Source organism: Miscanthus floridulus, chromosome 8, assembly GCF_019320115.1.
Source record: "Miscanthus floridulus cultivar M001 chromosome 8, ASM1932011v1, whole genome shotgun sequence".
Classification (NCBI taxonomy): domain Eukaryota; kingdom Viridiplantae; phylum Streptophyta; class Magnoliopsida; order Poales; family Poaceae; genus Miscanthus; species Miscanthus floridulus.
Genome location: NC_089587.1, coordinates 193,572,523 through 193,584,110, shown reverse-complemented (window position 1 = coordinate 193,584,110; position 11,588 = coordinate 193,572,523). Strand labels below are relative to the sequence as shown.

At 40.7% G+C, this 11,588-nt stretch overlaps 2 protein-coding genes across 2 annotated transcripts; both read right to left on the bottom strand.

Moving 5' to 3' along the window:
* Window positions 1-926: 926 nt before the first annotated feature.
* LOC136474403 (uncharacterized) lies at window positions 927-3,307 on the bottom strand. The gene is made up of 5 exons (XM_066471986.1): window positions 3,136-3,307; window positions 2,923-3,018; window positions 1,882-1,985; window positions 1,643-1,779; window positions 927-1,138 (listed from the first exon to the last, which is right to left on the bottom strand). The coding sequence occupies exons 1-5, from the start codon at window positions 3,193-3,195 to the stop codon at window positions 1,056-1,058; spliced, it is 480 nt and encodes a 159-aa protein (XP_066328083.1). The 5' UTR covers window positions 3,196-3,307; the 3' UTR covers window positions 927-1,055.
* Window positions 3,308-4,096: 789 nt separating this feature from the next.
* Window positions 4,097-10,948, bottom strand: LOC136477818 (alpha-L-arabinofuranosidase 1-like). Its single transcript, XM_066476079.1, has 18 exons — window positions 10,678-10,948; window positions 9,925-10,149; window positions 9,765-9,819; window positions 9,452-9,648; window positions 9,029-9,150; window positions 8,799-8,946; window positions 8,038-8,107; window positions 7,785-7,930; window positions 7,659-7,704; window positions 7,528-7,580; window positions 6,777-6,921; window positions 6,399-6,517; window positions 5,624-5,695; window positions 5,175-5,278; window positions 4,944-5,000; window positions 4,669-4,861; window positions 4,443-4,586; window positions 4,097-4,323 (listed from the first exon to the last, which is right to left on the bottom strand). Exons 2-18 carry the CDS (start codon window positions 10,099-10,101, stop codon window positions 4,201-4,203), a joined length of 1,971 nt encoding a protein of 656 aa, XP_066332176.1. The 5' UTR covers window positions 10,102-10,149; window positions 10,678-10,948; the 3' UTR covers window positions 4,097-4,200.
* Between the last annotated feature and the right edge of the window lie 640 nt (window positions 10,949-11,588).

Below are 11,588 nucleotides of genomic sequence, written 5' to 3'. Positions count from 1 at the left end.
TTGGGTTGGCTTTCCACTAATCTAAGGAACGTATCTAGGTACTCTTGTCATCAGTTGGTTTGGGTATTTCAGATTCTTCTTGCGTCTTGTGTTTTTACGGTGATTTTGGGACAACGGCCGAATATTTCGAAAAAAATTTGATACTTCCATTCACCCCCTCTTGGGTCGTCGTTTTTGGTCCTAGGTATATATTAATGGGCATGGGTAAATACGAATTGTTATTGTTCTATTCTGCCTATTTGTCGTTTGACGGGTGATCACATTTTCATAAGAAACATATGTTTCTCACTTGTGTGCAGAAAGAAGCAAGCCGAAATGTACAATTGGGAATGTTATAAGCTTATAGCTGCCTGTCTGCTCCAGCTTCCAGGTGTATGTATAATCTGGACCCTATGCTGCGCACCAATCGCATGACCTTCGGTGTGGGTAACATATTGTCTTTAGTGGCTCAAGTCTTCGTGATGTATATATAGTATAGTAGATTCATGGCCAACGGTTGTAGCTTCCAGTTCCCAAAAAAAACGGTTGTAGCTTCCAGCGCAACGTGGAAGTGGAAGGCCAATAGGACTGAAAAGCAAGTTCTGGTCCTAGCTTTTTAAAAGTAATTATCTGAAGTGTTTCTGATGACGAAAAGACAATGTAACGCGTGTACTCATTGACATGTTATGATACGAAATATTTTCTTTTCTAAAGTCAGGTGTCAGAAAATGTATTAAAAACCTGTAGTTGGTGTGAGACACTCATCCTTTCGCAGACCGTGCTAGTTATACCAAAAGCACATGTACGAATAACATCTAGTTCAATCTGTGTTTTCGTAGTTGAATATCTCATTATGAAGATACAAATCTTTGTCATTTCTTATCCAAGAATGCATTTCTGCAGAAAAACACTCGGACAAATGAAACACCAACATAACATACCAGTACTGACACTACAAATCGTTACATGATTATTATTAGGAAAACACATTACATAACTAAAATAATCATTGACCACCTAATGCCTTTACTAGGACATGGTCACAAATACTGAATTCAGCACAACCAACGCGGCAGCTATAGGTCGGGCATGCCGATTCCAGATTTATCATCGTAGGTTTTCTCCAGTACAAGCTCAATCGGCGTATCCTTTGGGCCAGCTGCATGATTGGAAGTAGACAGTTAGATCAAGAACAGAACACATCCTGTAACAAAATGAACATGTAAGGCAATGCTCAAATAGAAACAGAATGCATTTTATTGCATGCAACAAGAAAACAGACTATTAGTGCTTTTTTTATTCCATACAAACCCACATTACATACCATCTCACAAACATAACTCACGCATTCAAACATGAATCTGCAGTAGGGTGATTATGGGGGAATCAGTTGTCTAACATACACAATATGTATAGCATTCCAATGCTTAAAAAAACTCGTCAGGATGGGAAAATAAAGGAAACATCAAATATAGCTACTAGTCTACCACATGCTTGTTTTAATTTGTGGCACAAGAAGTTCCACTTAGTTTAGTTACACCCTTTTTTAGTGAACTAATGCAACTTGAAAAACACTGTATAATGAGCATGTAAAATGTGTTTACAAGACATGCATGATGTGGATCACCATTAGTGAGCTTAAAGAAGTTTTTATGAGACATACGTGATGTGGGTCTCGGTTTTCTTCTCTCCTTCAGAATTTCTGGCCGGGGTATCACAGCACCACATGCATTCATCCCCCTAGCGAACCTGACTTTGGTCCCATCTTCCAAATACTTATATCCAACCTTACATGGTTTCCTGTGGTAAACATTGTGTTGACAAATGATTTTACAAACTTAGAGGTCAATAAAAGAAATATCTCTATAGGTAGTAAAACATGGTCAAGTATCATATGCATACCCAGTGACAGGATCAACTACTTGGACATTTGACACATGAAGTGGAGCTTCAATCGAGAAAATACCACCTGTGTGCCCTTCCCCTTGCTTAATGTGTTTCTTTACCTAACATGATGATAGCTCAGATATTTATGGAGTTCCCGACATGCAAGAGATGACAAGGCACATGATAAATGAAAATGACATTTTCCCCTTTGCTGGTTGCAGTTAAAAGTACCCAGAATAGACAAGCAAATATGCAATGCAATTTTAGTAAAGATACAATGGTTTTAGAAAGATGAGAAAACTATAGTTTTGTTGTTCTTGTTTGGTATTCACCACAGCTGTTCCACAAGACAAATCAATTGGCTATGATGTTATCAAGTTTATTAAGTTATTGAGCATCAATTGATTATGGGCTTATGCTTATGTGATTATGTCAATATGCAACAGTTGATACAGTACACAGGCGTTCCCCGAAGAGAATCAGTAAAGCATGTAAAAGGACACTGCAATATGAACAACAGAATACTGGTTTGTTACACAGCAAGAAATTATACTTTTCCTATGCTACACAATCAAACAAACTATACAAAAAAATGGATATTGACGGGTCTGTTCCCTCAAGTGCCAGTGCTATTCTTTGATCTCTAACCAATTCATAAAGCTGAAGGCCTACATCCACCTATAGATACAGAATGTGCACAACTATTCAGTTCTCACTCACTATTAATATGTGCTCTGTTCCTCTTTGCTATCTTTGTGCCAAGATGGACATGTATTACTTTTAGGGAAAAGGCTATATCTATCATTTGGTATTCACAAGTCAAACTCATACTCAACCTCAAAGCTAGTCTGGTCTGGTAATTTCGACGAGCACCTGGAGCACGATGTCAAAATGAGGGGTAGGTTTGCTTAAATCTGATACAGCTAGCCACAACGAACCAAACTGCCGATTATGCAATTGGTATCAGTCCTACGTAGACACAAACTGTTATCTGGTACACTGATTCCACACTCAAGCTAAGTAACTGGGGAAGAACATATAAGGCCAGCAAAATACCAAGTTCTTGCCCTCGACGATGACGCGATTCTGCGAGCGAATGACACGCTTCATGAGACCGGTCTCCCCTTTGTCCTTGCCTTTGATGATCATCACCTGGCAGTAATACGAAAAAAGGAAAATGGGAGATCAGGCGACGAGAAGAGAGTAGGACTAACACTACTAACACGAGTAACTGAAGTGGGGGATGGAGTGGAGCACGAGAGAGGTTACGTTGTCTCCGCGGAGGATCTTCCAGTGTCTGATGAGCTTCTCCGCCGCCTTCCATCCCATCTTCCTCTGAGTGCTGCGGTGGCCCGCGCGGCGAGGGAGGCGGCGGCCGGCGAGGGATGGTTGGCCTGGAGGGAGGAGCGAGTGGCGGTACCGGGGCTGATTGCTCAGAGCGTAAGTGGGCCCGAGTAGTGAAGGAGGTGGAGCGCATGGGCTGATGGGGAAGGCCTGGCCTGGTAGCTATGGGCTGAGCCCAAATTGATCTCATGCACACATTTAACATTTTTTTTAAATGTTTCTCAAAAAATATTAACATTTTTTAATTAAAAATATAATTGTGTTTCAAGAACTCAAAACATGGGCTCCACGATTTCTCAAATTTGACCTGCAAACTAGTCATAGCAAAACCTGTAGCTGTAGGTACACAAAGATGCTAGACTAGAGTAACACAAGAGAAATCCCTGTCTAGGAATCTGGATGTAAGAGACCTTTTTTCAAATTATTAGAATCATTTTATAACAGACCCTGCCCAAGCCGTCCCATTGGCAAACTGTTGCTGTTTTAAAACAAAAAATAAGTAAAATAACACAAACAATGTAAGTAAAAAAAATAAGTAAAGTATTCCCTCCATTCTAAATTATAAGTCATTCTAAAAATCTTAGAGAGTCAGAGCATCCCAAGTTTAACCAAATTTATATGATAAGATAATAATATTTATGACCAACTAAGTCTCATTAGATTCTTTATTATTTATATTTTCATAGTATATCTATTTGATGTCATAAACTTTATAATTCTCTCTATAATTTTGGTCAAACTTGAGATGCTTTGACTCTCCAAGATTCTTGGAATGACTTATAATTTGGAATGGAGGGCCTTTCAAAAAAAAAAAGTACCCCAAACAACTGAACAAGGTCTGAGTACCTGGCATGCACAGCAAACACGTACGGAGAAAGCAAATCACTCAACACCAACCAAACCTGATGTGATTTTTATTCATGAAGTACAGTACGTATATATCTGTATCGTGGTACACTAGTACAGAGCTTTTATCAAGATGCTAACACATCACATCTCCGCCACAAGCTTGGACTGAGCCAGCGCCAGATCGAACGTGGTGAAGGAGTGAGGAGCCAGCGTCACCTGCATCTGCTCCGCAGCGTTGCTCAGCTGGCTTTTCACCGGCGCAACCTGCAAGATCGTTCCACAAGCAATTAAGCTTTGTGTTCAGAACAAGCTCTACACATCGTGACACTTTTTCATTCAGAAATAAACCAGCCAGTTTGATATATGATCATCGGTACACAGACCTTGTTTGGGTTACTGAAAGAGTTCTCATCCATAACGTTGCCAGATGTGAGAACAGTGGCGGTTGATCCCAGCGAGTTGACACTGGCCTCAAGTCCACTTGTGGAGATCGTGAGGCTAACAGTGTTCGACCCAAAGTTTACAACCTGCATAGAAGCTTCTTGAGATCACTACAGGTTTGTAATCCTTTAGGCACAGGCTAGGATGGATGCGACAGATTTTACTTGCCTTTACTCTTAGGAAGCTATTCTCTGAATCCTGCCACGTAATTGCAGATGCAGCTAGCGAGCTTGAGTACCGGGAACTGATATTAATTGGATGGATCATGGCACCACTGGACTCACGGAAAATTGTCTGCATCCAGTAATTAGGAGTTCCATAATATTGCCAGGAGTTGAAGACAATAGCGTCCGGGTTCCACCTGATTGTTATGTTCAAACACAATTATCGCAGCGTTAGATCAGCAAGAACACAAGAAACAGGATAAAGCCACGGATACCAACGTTTGATCATTGTCGTTCACGAAGAGTGGAGCGTAACTTGCCATCTGAACAATATCACTGCAAAGAACCAACAAAAGGTCATCTAACTCACAGTAATGATTATCTTGGTAGTAGAACTGGAGCAGACCGAAATCCGCCATGGTGCCTCAATGAGCAAAGACAATATACAAAATATACCAACAAAAATAAGGATTGATCATCAACCAACTTGCATTCAAAAGGAGATATCACCTGTTTTTCTCCAGACCAGTAAGGAAAGCAGCTTCAGCCAATGAAGCGAGAAGACTTCCTCTACCCGCATCACTTCTCCAGACAGCGTACTCACTCACAAAAGCCTGTGTTCGAATCATTTCATTAACATTTTTACTGTATAGACAGGGTATGGTGATGTTGTAAATAAGCAAGAAAATCATTGGAGTTTCAGAGAGTCTTCAGAACATGCAAATAAAATCACACATCACATAAGCTCCATATAAATATTGCTCATTGTTCTTCAGAATCGCAACACCTCAAAGAATTGTACCCTCCGTCTCTTAAGGATTTTGCATAGCATCAAAGGACCCATATTATATACTATCCAAAGAACATCCCAAGTGAATGCGAGGAATCCCGAATCAAATATAAATGATTGGTCATGAAAGAGGGCTGTCTCATAAGGATCCTGTGAAGATGAGACTTACCTTGGGTCCACTACGGGATGTTCTGTCAAATTGGCTCCTCATGTTAAACAAAGTCTTAGAATCAGTATAGACCTAGAAGAAAAAAACACTGTTTAAATTTAAGAGAAGGCAAGTTGACCATGACAATGAATAGTTAGAACCACAGAATCATTAACAACAACAACAACAACAACAAAGCCTTTAAGTCCCAAACAAGTTGGGGTAGGCTAGAGTTGAAACCCAGCAGAAGCAATCAATGTTCAGTCACGTGAATAGCTGTCTTCCAAGCACTCCTATCTAAGGCTAAGTCTTTGGGTATATTCCATCCTTTTAAGTCTCCTTTTATTGTCTCTACCCAAGTCAACTTTGGTCTTCCTCTGCCTATCTTCACGTTACTATCCTGGCTTAGGATTCCACTACGCACCGGTGCCTCTGGAGGTCTCCGTTGGACATGTCCAAACCATCTCAACCGGTGTTGGACAAGCTTTTCTTCAATTGGTGCTACCCCTAATCTATCACGTATATCATCGTTCCGAACTCGATACCTTCTTGTATGACCGCAAATCCAACGCAACATACGCATTTCCGCGACACTTATCTATTGAACATGTCGTCTTTTCGTAGGCCAACATTCTGCACCATACAACATAGCAGGTCTAATCGCCGTCCTATAAAACTTGCCTTTTAGCTTCTGTGGTACCCTTTTGTCACATAGGACACTAGATGCTTGCCGCCACTTCATCCACCCTGCTTTGATTCTAAATGAAACAAACAGACTTGGTAGTAAGAACTTTACATGGAAGTCATACAAATCCGCAGGATGGTCAAGTGGTCTAGATGAACCATCACAGTTTGAAATCATTTGAATGTCTGGATAGGCCTCTCTTATAGCATTGTAGAATTTGAGGTAATTACCTGTTTAACAGACATAAAGACCATCATTCCATGCAAATAAAAGCAGGCTTCATATGTAAAAAAACTATAGGTGAAGTATATCCTTTGCCGACTACCACTGGGAGTTAAGTTCAGTTTAAGTAAGTCTCTTTGCTAGTACAGGGACATCGAGTGCATAATTGCCCTTGTGCAGAAGACCATTTTTTTGAACGAAACTTGTGCGGAAGACCTTTTCAACTTATTTAAAGGATGCAAATAAAAATGTAGTTGATAAGTTTACCACGGTAAAACTTTTTCCCGCAATCTTCATTTCCAATCGCGACATGTTTCACCGGGAAAGGTTCAGGGTGCCCCATTGCAGCCCTAACAGAGCCCCATGTTGAATCTGCATTCCCCCTTGCAAATTCTAGACTGTCCAATACATCCTGTAGAAAAACAAACACTTCAATAACAATGAAGCTAGAAGAATTATAAGTATAAGAACTACCTAAATCCACAGGAGATATATGGTATCTTATTGAGTTTGTTACTATTCATATAAACAGAATTAATTAGTTCACGGACAATCTTGGTAAATGTGAGTGTACAACTCAAGCTAAGCGTCATCTCTGCATGTAAACTACCTGAATAAAAAGTAAAGGGTCATCCACTGCTGTTATATCCTTTTCAGTATTCATGAAGACAGCTAGAAGATAATAAAACTTCAGCATTATTCAAAACTGATAATATGTGATGGTTCTCACTGTGATCTGAGCAATAAAGTTTTAATCTTTTTTTTTTCTCAGATATGCAGGATTTGTATTAAGAAATAAAGTTTTAATCTTGGATATGCTTTCTAGCTCACAAAAAATGAAATTCTATTATAAAATCTACAGTGTTGATATCCAATGGTAATTTGCACCCATGGCTGAGAAAGTACATTGCATTAAAAAATTGAAGGCTCTTATATCATTATATCAACAAATTTTGAAGGCTTTATATCAACAAATGCTTAGTCTACTCGAGGTATAACCAGGGAGCTCAAAAGATACCTTCACAAAAGGAGCAATAGCTACAGTATCAACTTCGTCATTGTGGCTGATTCCTGAGTTATAAGAGAGAAATTCCATAAGTTAAGAAGCCCCACAGTGAGAAAACATTTAACAAATCTGAAAACAATTACCATTGTTGAATACCCAGATTGGGGCAGCACCCAGGTCCTCCGCAAGCTTTGATGTAGATTCAAAGTAATAGGTAGGGGGTGATGATAGGAAAGAAAAAAAAAAATTGAAGCAGTGTAAACTGGTACCTGAAGAAACTCATAATATCCAAGCCCATCATCAGTCCAGTAATGCCAAACATCCCCAAAGTGTCCAGGCCTCTCTTCCCATGGACCAATAGATTCTCTCCATCTGAATGCATTTCTTAGCCACTCACCTTCTACAAAACAACCTCCTACAATAGTCGCATGCAATCTATCAAATATCTGAAACATCTATGAACATATATAATGTATGTCCAAACGAAGAACCTGATTTTAAATGTGAAAACACAGTGCATACCAGGAAATCTCAAGAACCGTGGTTTTAAATCCAAAAGCATGGATATAAGTTCTGTGCGGAAACCATGCCCCTGTGTGAACAGAGAGAACCGGCTGTAAATACTCAGATAAACTTTTGCACAACGAGAATTACCATACACTAGAAAGAGATCGTTTATAGGTTTCTAGCAAGATGAATGAATCTAATACATTCGGTACACTAAATAGATGACTAACATATAAATTCAGCCACACAGGGTATCCATCAGAAACATTCAATTGGTGGTTACATTCATCAAACAAACCGAAGTAGTGAACTGGGTGTCATACTATTCCTGTTATGGATTATAAGTGGCCAGTAGTTCATTGGTTTGCAGCATGGTAGAGTGCACTTGTCATGTGGGGCAAGCAGTAGTAGAGGCGTGATCACCGCGGCCAGATCAAGACTGCAGGCTTTAGTGGAGAGGCTTCAATGCAGACCATAATAGCAATTTTGCAGTCAAGTGGGTACCATGAAGTACACTTGCACTGTTGCACATGATCTTAGCCATCCAATATTCCATTATTAATTGGAAGTGGAATGTAGTCATTAAGGATTGCTGAAAAGTAGATCCTCCACCTACTGACCTAGTTTGATTTGTCACCATGCAGAATTAATTAACCAGTGCTTTATACTCAGAGGTTCAGTACTAATCTTTATTTATTATTCATATTTTATATATGTTTTTTCTAGGCCTTAATTGTGTTTTTCACTATGAAGACTAATAAAATAATATAACATACCTTGTATGTGTCTTCAGGCATGAGTGATACTTGATCAAGCCATACAACTCCTTTTTTGTTAGTTGTTATTTGAAGCCTTGAGGTTCTATTGGTTCCTTTAGCAACCAGCTTCTGCTCCACTTTTGTCCAATTTGATGTGCCAGAAACTCTGCAGCAGTGCAATCCCTTCAGCTATTATGAATACGGAAATATTCTCCTTCTTTCTAAACATTGCGAGAAAAAACACTAACGTTATCGTAGCTGATGCCAAGTTTTGCAACCCATCAGAGCTTGTTAATGAAACTGTTAAATCCGTTGTTTCTGGAGACTTAACATACATAATGAGATTGTAAGCCTTCCCATCTTCTATGTTCTGTAAGTTGAAATGGTAGCATTATAGAAAACAAAAGGTAGAAAGGGTATGAAAACAGAACATGTGCTGAATATCTGCCTAACATCAGAACATAAAAGGTAAAAAACTACCAGAACAATACAAAAAAAAAAACCAAATTGTTACTGCTTCTGAAATTATCCTTTCGCTACTGTTATTGCTTCTGAAAATTGGCATCCTAGTTAATTAAATAACCAAATTGTTGATATTAACAAAATACTTCTTTACGAAACTATCCATTTCTAACACTTATATGAATAAGAAATACATGATGAAATCATACCATGCCCCAAAAACCTGGGTTGTAAACACCAACACCACCAGCTGGGCAGTTATTACAGAGGACCTCCATCCTCAGAGCAACAATGTTTCGACTGAAACATGATGTACGATCAGTCGCCACGAATATGGAGGAGTCATCTCCAATGATGGACCACGGGGCAATGTTTGATGGAGTATGAGAGCCTCCAGCTTCGAAACCTAAAGTAAAAATCCAGCTCGAAAGCCTTGAACATCAACATCGGCGGCAACTTTCAAAATAAGTGCATCCAGTGGCATTTCAAAAGGCACACAAAAATCAAGAATAGCTGAGGTACCTCTGTTACTGACAAGCTCTGCCCATATACCACCAGCTCCTGCATGGTTGATCTCCTACAGTGGGTCATGTAGTATATTTTGGATTATTCTTTCTGATTATATGTGGTCAAACATAAGAAGCCGACGGAACTAGCATCTACCAATGAACTACTTCCTCACCTCAAAAAATATCCCAAACAGTGTTTCAGGAATCTTCCGGGCAAGTTGTGGCGAGGCATCAACCTTGAGGGTTGCTGTCTGGGTGGCCTCTATTTCTAAAGGCCGACATCTGCAGCCCACGCAGAATAGAAGCAGAAGGCAGAAGATTGTAGCAGAGAAGGCTTGCCTGAGATCCATAGGCTTCCAGTCTTCCACTTGTGGTAAGCACTAATGCAATGAGTGTGTCTGTTGGAGAAATAGAGTATAATTGGCAGGTCAGTTGAGTTAGATGGAAACAGAAGCCACTACAGCATGGCATCTCCATTTTAGAGAGAAATGGAGAAGCATCAGATCAGAACAATCAAAAGGCAAACACATAGTACTGGTGCATATTGAGTTATCGACCCCCCCAATTTGGATAAACATCAACCAAAACAGTGAACATAAGGTAGCTACTTTACATTCAGATGTACATAGGAATTTTTTTTTAAAATAAAATAAAATTGATTTGGTAAATCACTACAAATATGCAAAGGCCTTTTGAGATTATGTCATCAGACAGAAGCACATGGGCACCTGGGATTGTGTTCCAGTTAAAGCAGGGAGCTTGTTTTGTCTCGCAAAAGAAAGAAACGGAGGCCGTCTTGGGAATTCCATCGAACTACTCGCCTGCACCAACCAGGCAACCACCAACACAAACTCCACCCAAAATCGGCAACTGAAGACAAAAGATTCCGAAGCAGAATTGGAGTCTGTCGTCGTGGAGTGTCTCACCATGCATCCACCATCCGATGCCTCCTTTCCAAATTCCAAAGGAAGAAGCGATCGAGCTACCGGATGCGAGTGCCCGGCCGGGGGGCCCTGCGCTTAAGTAGAAGAAGGCGGCGGAAGCAGTGGCTTTGAAGGGAAGCGTGCCTACGCTACGGACTATGGAAGCCACGCGAGGGGTGTGGGGGAGGGAGACCTATCGGGTGCCGGAGACGGCGGACGTCAGGGTCGCGCCGCGGCGTGGCCACAGTTTTTTTTTTTTTTTTTCCCTCTCATCTGAGTATACGTTCGTACCCGAAAAAATCCCGAACAACGGTGAGGCACGCGAGTCGATCAGGGATCGAACTCGCGTGGGCTGTTCGCACGCCGGCGCAGCTAGCCAACCGAGCCATGCTCGGTCCTCGGCGTGGCCACAGTTGCTTGCCTTGCCGGGGTTGTTGGCTTCGTTCGGCGGCGGTTGGCTGCGCGCGCCCGCCGACACGTGGGTCCCACGGCTGTCAGCGACAGCGGCGCTGTCGCCTTATCCGCATCCATCATCACTTCCATTTTTTTTTTGGGTTCAATCAAAGCATTGGTTTTGGATTATATTTCTGCCGGCGCATTAATCATGGAAACGGGAACGGACGAAGGGCGTCGCTGTGGAACGACTTTTGGAGCTTGAGCTGGTTTAGTTTCAAAAAGTTTTCCTAAAAAGTGATACAGTAGCAATATCGAATTTTGCGATACGCGTATAGAGCATTAAATATAGACGAAAAAAAACTAATTACACAGTTTGGTTGGAAATCGCGAGACGAACATTTTAAGCCTAATTAGCTCATGATTAAATACTAATTGTCAAATAAAAATGAAAGTGCTACAGTAGCCAAATTTTCAAATTTCACCTCACTAAACACGCCTCTGGTTTGGTTGTGGCCGTA

Excerpts from the sequence above, each read along its gene's own strand:
- LOC136477818 (XM_066476079.1), bottom strand. The coding sequence starts at position 10,101 with ATGGATCTCAGGCAAGCCTTCTCTGCTACAATCTTCTGCCTTCTGCTT. Across the intron at positions 9,151-9,451 it reads ACCCAGGTTTTTGGGGCATG|AACATAGAAGATGGGAAGGC; the intron begins GTATGATTTCAT and ends TTCAACTTACAG. Across the intron at positions 7,931-8,037 it reads ACGGTTCTTGAGATTTCCTG|GAGGTTGTTTTGTAGAAGGT; the intron begins GTATGCACTGTG and ends CGACTATTGTAG.
- LOC136474403 (XM_066471986.1), bottom strand. The coding sequence starts at position 3,195 with ATGGGATGGAAGGCGGCGGAGAAGCTCATCAGACACTGGAAGATCCTC. Across the intron at positions 1,780-1,881 it reads GTAGTTGATCCTGTCACTGG|GAAACCATGTAAGGTTGGAT; the intron begins GTATGCATATGA and ends TGTTTACCACAG. Across the intron at positions 1,139-1,642 it reads AAAACCGAGACCCACATCAC|CTGGCCCAAAGGATACGCCG; the intron begins GTATGTCTCATA and ends CCAATCATGCAG.